The sequence below is a fragment of the Apis dorsata genome, unplaced genomic scaffold, assembly GCF_000469605.1.
Source record: "Apis dorsata unplaced genomic scaffold, Apis dorsata 1.3 scaffold_631, whole genome shotgun sequence".
Lineage (NCBI taxonomy): Eukaryota > Metazoa > Arthropoda > Insecta > Hymenoptera > Apidae > Apis > Apis dorsata.
Genome location: NW_006263826.1, coordinates 1,207,937 through 1,219,050, shown reverse-complemented (window position 1 = coordinate 1,219,050; position 11,114 = coordinate 1,207,937). Strand labels below are relative to the sequence as shown.

The 11,114-nt window shown below is 26.3% G+C and overlaps 6 protein-coding genes across 7 annotated transcripts in view; 3 read left to right on the top strand and 3 right to left on the bottom strand.

Annotated features, from left to right (window-relative positions):
* The first annotated feature begins 129 nt into the window (after window positions 1-129).
* On the top strand, window positions 130-1,551 carry LOC102672860 (eukaryotic translation initiation factor 3 subunit F). The gene is made up of 5 exons (XM_006621586.2): window positions 130-353; window positions 484-653; window positions 730-912; window positions 1,017-1,238; window positions 1,308-1,551. Exons 1-5 carry the CDS (start codon window positions 245-247, stop codon window positions 1,479-1,481), a joined length of 858 nt encoding a protein of 285 aa, XP_006621649.1. The 5' UTR covers window positions 130-244; the 3' UTR covers window positions 1,482-1,551.
* Window positions 1,537-3,386, bottom strand: LOC102672992 (actin-related protein 10). 2 transcript variants are annotated; one of them, XM_006621588.2, is made up of 6 exons: window positions 3,061-3,386; window positions 2,843-2,995; window positions 2,491-2,775; window positions 2,128-2,407; window positions 1,957-2,064; window positions 1,692-1,865 (listed from the first exon to the last, which is right to left on the bottom strand). In XM_006621588.2, exons 1-6 carry the CDS (start codon window positions 3,138-3,140, stop codon window positions 1,842-1,844), a joined length of 930 nt encoding a protein of 309 aa, XP_006621651.1. In that variant the 5' UTR covers window positions 3,141-3,386; the 3' UTR covers window positions 1,692-1,841. The 2 variants fall into 2 exon arrangements, with proteins under 2 accessions (XP_006621650.1, XP_006621651.1); XM_006621587.1 differs by having other exon boundaries at window positions 1,537-2,064.
* Window positions 3,387-3,835: 449 nt separating this feature from the next.
* LOC102673219 (26S proteasome non-ATPase regulatory subunit 8) lies at window positions 3,836-4,973 on the bottom strand. Its single transcript, XM_006621589.2, has 3 exons — window positions 4,818-4,973; window positions 4,591-4,663; window positions 3,836-4,508 (listed from the first exon to the last, which is right to left on the bottom strand). The coding sequence occupies exons 1-3, from the start codon at window positions 4,923-4,925 to the stop codon at window positions 3,889-3,891; spliced, it is 801 nt and encodes a 266-aa protein (XP_006621652.1). The 5' UTR covers window positions 4,926-4,973; the 3' UTR covers window positions 3,836-3,888.
* A 455-nt stretch (window positions 4,974-5,428) lies between these two features.
* On the top strand, window positions 5,429-8,425 carry LOC102673433 (elongation factor 1-gamma). Its single transcript, XM_006621591.2, has 8 exons — window positions 5,429-5,587; window positions 5,714-5,863; window positions 6,120-6,183; window positions 6,257-6,399; window positions 6,624-6,926; window positions 6,997-7,293; window positions 7,392-7,544; window positions 7,652-8,425. The coding sequence occupies exons 1-8, from the start codon at window positions 5,576-5,578 to the stop codon at window positions 7,805-7,807; spliced, it is 1,278 nt and encodes a 425-aa protein (XP_006621654.1). The 5' UTR covers window positions 5,429-5,575; the 3' UTR covers window positions 7,808-8,425.
* Window positions 8,273-10,411, bottom strand: LOC102673568 (probable 39S ribosomal protein L49, mitochondrial). The gene is made up of 3 exons (XM_006621592.2): window positions 9,865-10,411; window positions 9,049-9,229; window positions 8,273-8,960 (listed from the first exon to the last, which is right to left on the bottom strand). The coding sequence occupies exons 1-3, from the start codon at window positions 9,967-9,969 to the stop codon at window positions 8,686-8,688; spliced, it is 561 nt and encodes a 186-aa protein (XP_006621655.1). The 5' UTR covers window positions 9,970-10,411; the 3' UTR covers window positions 8,273-8,685.
* LOC102675923 overlaps window positions 10,122-11,114 on the top strand; it is a 9,978-nt gene continuing 8,985 nt past the window's right edge. The window contains exons 1-2 of the mRNA XM_031513280.1: window positions 10,122-10,573; window positions 10,934-11,055. The gene's annotated coding sequence lies outside the window, so the exon portion shown is untranslated. The remainder of the gene's footprint in view (window positions 10,574-10,933; window positions 11,056-11,114) is intronic.

The window sequence follows — 11,114 nt, the reverse complement described above, 5'->3', positions numbered from 1 at the left end:
ATATATATATATATATATATATATATATATTTAACTTCATTTTCTTTTTTAATTACATAAATCTATTATAGATTTAGTAAATAGTAATTTATTATCTAGATAATAATCATTGGTTGAATGGATAAGAAAATAATAATTGTGTATTCCTCTCTATATGAATATTATTCTAAGTTAAAAAAATAACGTGGTCAATATACATTAAAACTTCCTTTTATCATGTACGATACTTAAAAGTGAAAAAGATATGGCGCTTAACCTGACTGTAAAAGTTCATCCCGTAGTTTTATTTCAAATTGTCGATGCATACGAACGTCGAAAAGCGGAATCTCATCGTGTTATCGGTACATTATTAGGTAATTTAAAGTTTATCATGCACATAAAAGTATGATATTTATTATAATATAAAGTTATTAAATTACAAAATTTGACAGTATTTAAGTTTTTTGCTTTATAAAAAAGTTTATTATAAATTAATATACATAGGTACTGCTGAAAAAGGAATGGTTGAAGTTACAAACTGTTTTTGTGTTCCACACAAAGAATCTGAAAGTCAAGTAGAAGCTGATTTAACATATGGAATCGACTTATACGAATTGAATCATAGAGTTAACGCACAAGAAAATATTGTCGGATGGTGGGCAACCGGAAATGAAGTAATTAATATTTCAAAAAATTTAATTTTATTAAATTTATTTTTTAATATAAATGAAAATATTGAAATAATTCTAGGTTACTACTCATTCTTCTGTTATTCATGAATATTATGTTCGTGAATGCAATAATCCCGTGCATTTAACTGTTGATACAACATTAGCAAATACTACTAGAATGGGAATTAAAGCTTATGTATGTGTTCCATTAGGAGTACCTAATGGAAAACAAGGTTCTATGTTCACCCCAGTGAAAGTACAAGTATGCAATATATTATATTTTATAAAATACTCTTTAAAATATACTCTTTAAAGTATAAAATTTATTAATAAAAAGTAGAGTAACTATATTTTTTTTTTTTATAGATTACATGTTATGAACCAGAAATTGTTGGATTGCAACTTTGTTCCAAAACTCAATTACCAGCACATGCTCAAATAACTGGTGTAAAAACAGGAGGAGGCATAGAACCAATGATGGATCTTTCTCAGATAGCAGAAGCTAGTGCTAAACTTTCTTCCATGTTGGAACAAGTACTTGCATATGTCGATGATGTCTTAACTGGAAAACAACCACCAGACAATCAAGTACTTAATTAATCTTAAATTAATAAAGAATTCTTTCTTATATAATTGTTATGAATTGTATTATTTTAGGTTGGTCGTGCACTTTTAGATATGGTACATTCAGTGCCTAAAATGTCAAGCGATCAGTTTGATGAGATGTTTAACAGTAATGTAAAAGATTTATTAATGGTCGTCGCACTATCACAATTGATAAAAACGCAACTTCAACTTAACGAAAAACTAACGTTACTTACAACTCTATAAATAGTATGATATAATTTCATAAATTCTGTAACACAATTTGTACGAATAATAAACATTTTAAATTTTAAAATTCTTATTGTATTTATTTGGTAATATAAATTACAATAATATTCGTAGATTTTTAAGACATTAATATGAAAAATAAAAAATAGAAAATAAATAAAATTGTTTACATTTTATATATGTCATATATATGTTTTTTTTGTTACAAAAAAAAAAATATCGTTTTATTGAATTAGGCAATGTTTTAAGTTTCTAAAGTGATTAATTCGTCCCTTTGATTATCTATCAAACTGACCCAATCTGGAACTCTATCAGATTTTAAATAATTTTCTTTTGTCAAACATCTTAATGGTAAATCTACAGTTCCAAAGATAGCACCACCTAACCATGCAGTATAATTAGGTTTGCTAGGTGCAGTGTGAAACATAAATTTTTGAATTTTTAATTTTTCAGAATAAAGATCACTCCTTACAAGACTTAAAAGCTCAGATTTAAGACGACTTGCAAATCCTTTTGTCATTGTTGTGCCACCAATTAAGAGTATATTTTCTGCCAAGACTCGTCTAACATCTATTGGACACTGTAATAAAAATACATGTTCTAAAACTAATTTTTTTCATTAAAAAATATATGAGAAATATACCTGCATAATAGCATTTAAAATCATAGTAGGTAGACTAAGATTATCATTATCCCTTTCCCATAATACTTCAAATGCTTTTTCTCTAACTTCACCAGGAATATCAATACTTTTAACTCCAGGATATTTAACAAATGGAGGAGGATTAGGAGCTTCTGTTGTTCCTAATTTAATAGATCTTTCCAATGTAGTAACAAAACATGTTCTTACTTTTATATCTTCTACCATTTTTTCTGTTACATCTACATTAGGATATAATTCTTTTAGAGATTTCATCAAATATCTATTATAAAAATGTAAGAGTTACTAAACAAATCATATTAGTATGAAATTAATAAGATACGTATTATAAATTAATTAACTGACTCATGTACAACTTGGCCACCTAAAGGAAGAGCTTGCCATGCTTTTAGAATTGGTTCACCCTCAAAAATTGGAATTAATGTAGCTTCTTTATAACCAACATCCAAAACTAAAGCTGAATTGATACCCAAAGTGCTAATAGTTGCTAAATGGGTAGGTAACAACATTAAGGATCCGATTTCAAAATGCCTAAATAATACCTTAGCTAATGTATTTCTAAATTGTGTAGGAGATAATAAAGATTCCAAAATGACAATTCTCGCATCCTTTGGACTTAACACAACATGTCTGCATCAAAAAATAGAATATTAATACAAAATAAAATAAAATATATGCTAAAATATATGATTTGTACCTGAAAAATAAAGCATGAAGAAATTCGACTAGCAATTGATATAAATCCTCTGTGTTTTTGTAATCGTAAATTCTTCGAAGTTCTTTAGTTTCTGGACACTTAATTTCTGTTCTTATTATACCACGTGGAGTAGGCTCGCCCGCATAACCAAATCTATTTTCAAATTAATGTCAATGTATTAAGATAGTAGAATTTTTTGTAAAAATAAATACACATACTTTGTGTATGCGCTACCAATATCAAATATCACCATTTGCTTATTCGAAAGAAATCGAACACCCTCATAGTTTCGAAGCATTTTAACAGATCCTCTTTTTTCTGATACCGCAAAAAATATAAATAACCTAAAAATATAAAAGTAGATGTAGCAGATACTTGATTAAATGATACAGAAATGTGTGAGAGGAGATGTTTTGAGAATTGTTAGTGGTTTTTTCTCGATTTTGTTCGTTTTATTGACTCAGGAAAAAAATATTTTTTACAAAATAAAAAAAAGTATTCATGTTATATTTTACAATACATATTTGAAATTTCTAAAGACATATGCATATTTCAAAAAATTTTTTGGTTCCTATTAAATCTCCAGTTTTTAAAAATTAATAAATAATTTCATTTAATTTGACAGTTAAATGGACAGAAAGTATGATTATTATTTGTATTGTAATTGTATTGCATTACATTTAATATTATTTTAATTATGTTCTTTTCGAGATTTTTATGGTCTGAATTTGTATGATCTTGAGACTTTTGAATATCAATTATATTCAGGAAAAATTTATATATATTAATATATCTTCTAATTTTTAAAGAAGTTATAATATTGATGAAAGGAAACATGATTTATATCATGAAATTTTAATAAAAGATCATTATTTCAATTAATATAAGTATTAATATATAATTGTATCAAGAAAAAAATATTATTTTTATATTATATTTTAGGAAAAAAAATTTTATATAAAATTTAAGAAAAATATAAAATATTGATTCATAATAATTATATGACAAACTTTATTTATTTATAAAAAACAGAAAAATACATATGGTTAAACAATCATTTCAAGCTCTCTTGCATAATCAATTGCTAATGTAGCCAAGTCTGCACTGGGAATTGGTTCTTCAGTTTTCTTTTCACTTGTTGTATTAAAATAAAAATAACCATCTTTTGCTAAATTCCAGTTCTTTTTCACTGCAAATACTTTCATGTCTTCCTCTGAATTTAAATTCAGCATTCTTGAAGCATCTTGAATAGAAATCTTATCATATGCACTCTCCATACATGCTCCAATTTCATCCCGAACAGTGTTTAATAAAATATCAATGAAAAAATTATATGATGCTGCTGGTACATTACCTTTTGCTAAAAATATTTTGTTGTATGAACCTTCCATTAAATATTGTTCTAAACTTAAAGGATGTCTAATATAAACATTGGATTGTATTTGATCAGAAGGTAATAATTCTAATTCTGTATGAAATTCAGCTACACGATTTTGAGATAATAAGAATAAAAGATTTAACCCAAGAAGGTGATATTTATATGCAGATTCCATTAATCCTGATTTATAATCAAAATAATAACATTTTAATTGTGCCATATAACGTTCAAAAGAAGGTATATCTTCAGTTACTATACTCCATTGTGCACCAATTTCTAAAATATCACCTGCAATTATAAGTTTATATATATAATAATAATAATAAAGTTTTAGAAAATTTTTCTTTAAAAATTATATATTAATATTTACGAGCTATAAGCAATTCATTTTGACTTGCTGTACTATTAGATGTTGGAAGAAACATCAAATGTGTAAGACCAACCTGCGAAAAGTAATTATTTAATTAATCAATATATTATGTAGTTGATACAATGACAATCCATTTTTGACAGACTATAAAAATAAGGTTAAATGTCGTTCACAATGTCAAAAATGTTTTAAATAATAGAAAAGTGAAAATTTATTTTCTAGATCACCTTCAATTGATTGAGCAATTCACCACACTTTTTCAAATTGCATGGTGAAGCTGCCCATTCTTCTTTTAAATTTTTGTATATTGGAACAACATCTTTCAACGCTGCCATTTTTGGATTATGATCATATAATATAGGTATATTAGATATACAACATTGAAAAAATAAAATTATAAGAAACATAAAAATATAAGTTACATGAAAACAAGTTATATAAAATTTTTAATTAATAATAAATAAAATATAATAACAAAGATTCAATTTTATAAACTTACATAATTTATAAACGTACATAATAAATGTATGTATGATATATACTGTTTTATATAATTAAAAATTCAGTATTAAATTATTAACATTTATAAAATTGTTGGAACATTTAAGAAAATACTTAATAAGCAAATTGATTATAAGCAATATATATAAAATTGTTAATGTGAAGTATAAATTTTTATTGATTAGTCAATCGAAATAATATATTTATCTATTGTATTTGATAATTGTCGTTAATTTTATATTTTATACTGTAGAGTTATTGTAAAAAAATTTCTAATAATTATCAAATCAACTATTAATATTTTTATTTTATCGTTAAAATTTGAACTTTAATAAAAAATTTTAAGATATTTCATGAAAGTAAAATATGCATGCATTGTGGCTACGTCTTAAGGACATATCTATTATTACGTGTAGGGATTTCATATACTTGAGAAAAACGATCTTTACCGGCCTTCAACTTCCTCTTCCCGTAGCTGGATATAATGGCGTCTGGAGTAAGTTTTTCTCCTTCAATTTGAACTATTAAACATCGTCATTATGTTAAATAAATAGAAACATAAATATTAGCAAAAATGAAATTTAATGTAGAAATCAACTAATGGAGTCTCGATTTATTTCAGACACTTTACACGTATCCGGAAAACTTCAGAGCTTACAAAGTGCTTATTGCAGCTCAGTATTCCGGTGCTCAAATTAAGATTGCAGATGATTTCGTTTTCGGCGAGACAAATAAAACCGAAGCATTTTTAAAGAAATTCCCATTAGGCAAGGTAGAATTATTTCTAATTTTTTTTATTTTCGTTCTTCATCTATATGTCTTTTTCAAAGAACCAGCTGGTATATTTTTTATTGACAACAATATATATAAACAAATAATTTGTATTAAATTGGGAAAAGAATAGAGTATAAATTTTCATATCCTTTTTTATATATCATTTGAATAATTGTATTATTTTCTCTATTTTTTTTTTTGTTTTTAATTGTCTTTTAAAAATTTAAAATAATTTATTATGTTTTTTATGTTAGGTTCCAGCATTTGAAACATGTGATGGAAAGTATATCACAGAAAGCAATGCAATTGCTTATTATGGTAAGAATCATAATTATGTGACATTTAAATAATTGAAATTATATAATGTATAACAAAAATTTTTATTTTTTAGTGGCTAATGATCAATTAAAAGGCAAAACTGATCTTGAACGTGCAGAAATCATTCAATGGTTTGGTTTTGCAGATTCTGAAATTCTTCCAGCTAGTTGTGCATGGGTGTTCCCATTGCTCGGAATTATGCCATATAATAAACAGGTACAAATAAAATTATTTTCATAAATTCTCCTTTAAAAGGCAAAAATAATTTGATATTCTAATTATTTTTGTAACTCAAGGAGATATATAAAAATTGGCACATTTATTAAAATACATATGATTTTTATATATGTATTAAATGACATGCATACAAATGTAAGTTCTTAAGTTTTCATATAGTTTATGAAATTGAAAATAAGTCATTTTATAATTTAAAATTATAGAATGTAGAACATGCTAAAGATGATGTAAAAAAAGCATTGACTGCCCTCAATTCTCATTTACTTACACGTACTTATTTGGTTGGAGAACGATTGACATTAGCAGATATTAGTGTAGCCATGACATTACTTCATTTATATCAATATATTCTGGAACCAAATTTACGTAAACCATATCAAAATGTAAATCGGTGGTTTCAAACAGTCATTTATCAACCTGAGTCAATGGCTGTAATTGGTGCCTTTAAATTGGCTGAGAAAACTCTTGAATATGATCCAAAAAAATTTGCAGAAACTCAAGGAAAAGTGAGTATTATATTTTTCATTTTATAAAAATAACATTATTTGATATTATAATAAAATATAACATTTATAGTCCTCAAAGAAAGAAAAAAAAGAAAAGGAATCTAAAAAAGAATCAAAAGAAATAAAGGAATCTAAAAAAGAAACCATTGAAGATTTAGATCCAGCAGATGCTGCTTTAGCTGCTGAACCTAAAACTACAAATCCTTTTGATACATTACCTAAAGGTAATTTCGATCTTGATGATTTTAAAAGATTTTATTCCAATGAAGATGAGGTGAAGTCCATACCTTATTTTTGGCAAAAATTTGATCCGGAACATTATAGTATTTGGCTTGGAGAATATAAATATAATAATGAACTAACAAAGGTAAAATAAAAATAAGAATAATATAACATTATATCTATCATATTTGAATACAAATATAAGTTCTTGATATTTATATATCTTTTATGTATTTTGTATAGGTTTTTATGTCTTGCAATCTTATAAGTGGAATGTATCAACGATTAGATAAGATGCGAAAAGGTGCATTTGCCAGTGCTTGTCTGTTTGGTACAGATAATGACAGTAGCATCAGTGGTATTTGGGTTTGGCGAGGACAAGAGCTTGCTTTCACGGTTAGTGCTTTTAATCTTTTTAATATCTATTATATTATATATATATATTTTAAATATTTATTATACGTTAATAATTTAAAATAACAGTAGTATTTTTTTTTAAACAGTTATGCCCAGACTGGCAGGTAGATTATGAATCATACAGTTGGACTAAATTAGATCCAACTAAAGAAGAAACAAAACAATTGGTTCAACAGTACTTTAGCTGGACCGGGACCGATAAAGAAGGACGTAAATTTAATCAAGGAAAAATTTTCAAGTAAAAATTTGCCATATGCTTATTATTAAACAGAACACTTCGTTCACATGAAATAAACGTAAAAAACTGATAAAATATTATCAAATTTTACATGCAAACCCTTAGAATCCTGTACTGAAATAGGGTGATTTTCAAAAAAGAACAATGTTCCTTCCCATAGATTTCTACTGTCTAACTTGATGCTTTTATTGTTTAAGTTTACGTCGCGTTTAAAATATTATTCTAAAATTAGTTTTAATGCACGTTTTCTAGTATTTGGATTTATTTTAGCATCATATGAACATTGCTAATTTTTAATGAAATATGAATGACATAATATTTACTTTAGCATATATATTCGTAGAAATTTTTCTTTGATATAGTTGCGTTAAATTATTTAATTTATAAATTGTTTTTTAATAATATGTATATCATAAACAAAAATAATTTATTAGAATTAAGAAGTTATCTTATTCATTTGTTATTGTTTAATAAAAAAGCATATAGCATGATTTTTGATAGAAACAGAAAATTATAAATACATTTAGCACTTAAGTATGCTGCTACACGTACTATAATTCATCTTCCATATACTAATTTGTGTGAACTATAGTTTTAAATATAATGCATATTTTTACAAAAATGAAGTTGTTAATTTTTCAATTACTACAATAAATTTCTACATTTCACACACAATAAATTTCTACATTTTATATGAGTATTATTTAAATAACAAATATTTTGAATCTAAAAAAAAATTTATTAATTAAATATTTTCGTTATTTATTTTCGAATTTTAACAAATAATTATATTAATATAATTAATATAATAATTATTAATAATAAAATATTCTCTTTGTATTTACAAAAAGCATTATATTTTAAGATTTAAGATTATATTATTTAAAATCCTTTTTCATTCATCCATGCTTTAATGAGATTTACATAATCTCCTCTAAATTGAATTTGACCAGATAGTTCATTACTACGAACACCAATTGATTTTTTTACATTTTTTTCTAAATATTTCTTTAATTCAGTTTCTAGTATCCAGATATTTCCATGAATTTTACGAACAGTAGTTATTCTTCGTAATCCTCGATGAGAAATTTCAAGATAGACAGGTTGCATATAGTTTTTTGTACGTTGTATGTAATAAGGATATTCTTGTGGTTTGGCTATTAAATAATATTGAATAAATTACAAATTTTATTATAAACATATTAAATTGTAATAGATGAATAAACATGAAATAAAATAACTTACAAACTGGTGGTTTCCATCCAGATGGATATTCTTTATTTTCTAAACAAGGTATAGGTATAGATTTTGGTTTAAATAAACGTTCTACATATTCCCATTCTTGAGGATTTTTTGTTACTTCATAATCCGTATATTTAGAAGGTTCTGTATATTGAGGTGAACTTTTGTATTTTCCCCATCTTTTCTATACATAATAAAAAAATATATTAAAAATATAAGAATTTTTAAAATAAAATTTGAATTAAAATTAAAATATAATATATATAATATTTATTAAAGAAAGTCAAATTATTTTTTTAATAATTTATAATTATTTATTACCGTTATTTGGGTTATATAAATATTTGTAGGTTATTGTATAATATTAAATAAATATTTTCTTATTTTACTATATTTTTTTTTTTCAAAAAAATGTAAAATTTTAATAAATATATTTATATTTTTCTCCACAATTATCATAGAATATTACGACGAATATTAATTTTACTTCTATTCTTTCAACTTTAACAATTATTCAAAAATTTTTTTTGGTATATCTATTAATCTAACGTATTTCTACCAATTGCTAATAATTGATAAAAAATTTCATATATTCAAAAATATGTTCATTTATACACGAATATTTAACATGAAAAAATATAAATAAATTTCTGGAAAATTAAAATTAAATAAAAATTAAAAAACGTGAATACCTCGAATGATTTCGCTAACGTGGCCCTTCGTTACTTTATCTTAAAATTAATCATTATAGAAATGTATAAGAACTTTTTGTCGTTCATTATAAGATTATGAAAAATAAAGTACACTGATGTAAAATACCTGCGTAATAATCGGTAAATCTCTATTCAATGAAATATGTTCGCCACAAGAACGAAGAATAATATTTGAAAGTTTCGAACGTGTGAAACGCCGAAGGGCAGCCATTTTGACTTCAGTAAATAAGGGTCGGTGGCCGCCATTGGTGCGCACGGGCGCGTCTTCCTTTTCGTTCTCGTGCCAGATCGAGTTTTTCCTTGTGACGCGCCTCTATTTGTAACGTTTTTCGTTTTGAGGAGAAACTTCACTACATTCGTTTACGATCCCAATCGACAAACGTGTCATTAAGTGACGCTGATAACGTAAAATTCGACAAATAACGCGGGGTTAGTTATTGCAAATATTGTATAGAGAGATTTCGAAGTGCCGCGTTGTTCCAAATTTCGCTAGAAGATAATCGGAATAAAATCGGGCTTTCTCAGGCTATTTTCTGTCTCGTCAGTAAGTACGAGTTTCTCGCGAAGTAAACATATCATAGATAACGGTTTGTATAAAGCGACAGGGGTTGAATTAGTTAAAATAACGCGATGAATTAGTGCGAACGGACTATGGACCTGGGAGAGGTCGTGTGTTCTACCGTCAGGTGGCGGTAGCCTCAAAACAGTGGGACATCGTACAGACACCCTGCAACGGGACTGTGTTTTTCACAGAATTGTTTTCCGCGTTTTCCCGCAAAAATTACGTTCTCTGACGGTGATTTTTTGTCTCAGAGGTAAGTACAATCGATGAATCGAATATTGAAATCATAAATTGTTTCAATAACCTTAAGCTAAGTATATAGAAAACTTTGAAAATCTCGAATCGAGTCCGACCTTTTGTTTATTCGTGGCGATTTTTTCGCGATGATTTCTTGCGTGATTTTTGATAGTTCTTGCTCGCTTAAGCCCTGATTTTCATCTTAGGAAGTTAATGTGTGACATTATCTTTCCTTCGAAATTAAATTTTACGTGATTGAAGATGTGATTGCCGAGATATCGCGATAAATATTTCAAAGTGATTCCTTGACCGAAAAGAGGCGCTCCGTGTATCCGTGTAAATGCAAAGTTTGTCACGTAATTTTTCTGACCGCCAGGGCCGCATCTATCAACCCCACTATCCGGCCGGCCGCTCACCTACTCACACCTAAGACGAATTATGTAGTTTTTCCATTTGGTATACAGTCAATTTGTTCCTGTCTCGTTTAAAAGAGGAAAGGTATATTTTCTTCATTTATAATTTAATGCTATTTTATGCAATATATACATTTTTTCGAA

Excerpts from the sequence above, each read along its gene's own strand:
- LOC102673219 (XM_006621589.2), bottom strand. The coding sequence starts at position 4,925 with ATGGCAGCGTTGAAAGATGTTGTTCCAATATACAAAAATTTAAAAGAA. Across the intron at positions 4,664-4,817 it reads AATTGCTCAATCAATTGAAG|GTTGGTCTTACACATTTGAT; the intron begins GTGATCTAGAAA and ends TACTTTTCGCAG. Across the intron at positions 4,509-4,590 it reads AAATGAATTGCTTATAGCTC|GTGATATTTTAGAAATTGGT; the intron begins GTAAATATTAAT and ends TTATAATTGCAG.
- LOC102673433 (XM_006621591.2), top strand. Across the intron at positions 6,184-6,256 it reads CAATGCAATTGCTTATTATG|TGGCTAATGATCAATTAAAA; the intron begins GTAAGAATCATA and ends TTTATTTTTTAG. Across the intron at positions 6,927-6,996 it reads TTGCAGAAACTCAAGGAAAA|TCCTCAAAGAAAGAAAAAAA; the intron begins GTGAGTATTATA and ends TAACATTTATAG.
- LOC102672992 (XM_006621587.1), bottom strand. The coding sequence starts at position 3,140 with ATGCTTCGAAACTATGAGGGTGTTCGATTTCTTTCGAATAAGCAAATG. Across the intron at positions 2,776-2,842 it reads CTTCATGCTTTATTTTTCAG|ACATGTTGTGTTAAGTCCAA; the intron begins GTACAAATCATA and ends TTTTTGATGCAG. Across the intron at positions 2,408-2,490 it reads GGTGGCCAAGTTGTACATGA|ATATTTGATGAAATCTCTAA; the intron begins GTCAGTTAATTA and ends TTTTTATAATAG.
- LOC102673568 (XM_006621592.2), bottom strand. The coding sequence starts at position 9,969 with ATGGCTGCCCTTCGGCGTTTCACACGTTCGAAACTTTCAAATATTATT. Across the intron at positions 9,230-9,864 it reads ATTTACCGATTATTACGCAG|AAAAGATGGGGAAAATACAA; the intron begins GTATTTTACATC and ends TATTATGTATAG. Across the intron at positions 8,961-9,048 it reads TGGATGGAAACCACCAGTTT|CCAAACCACAAGAATATCCT; the intron begins GTAAGTTATTTT and ends ATTATTTAATAG.
- LOC102672860 (XM_006621586.2), top strand. The coding sequence starts at position 245 with ATGGCGCTTAACCTGACTGTAAAAGTTCATCCCGTAGTTTTATTTCAA. Across the intron at positions 654-729 it reads GGTGGGCAACCGGAAATGAA|GTTACTACTCATTCTTCTGT; the intron begins GTAATTAATATT and ends AAATAATTCTAG. Across the intron at positions 913-1,016 it reads TCACCCCAGTGAAAGTACAA|ATTACATGTTATGAACCAGA; the intron begins GTATGCAATATA and ends TTTTTTTTATAG.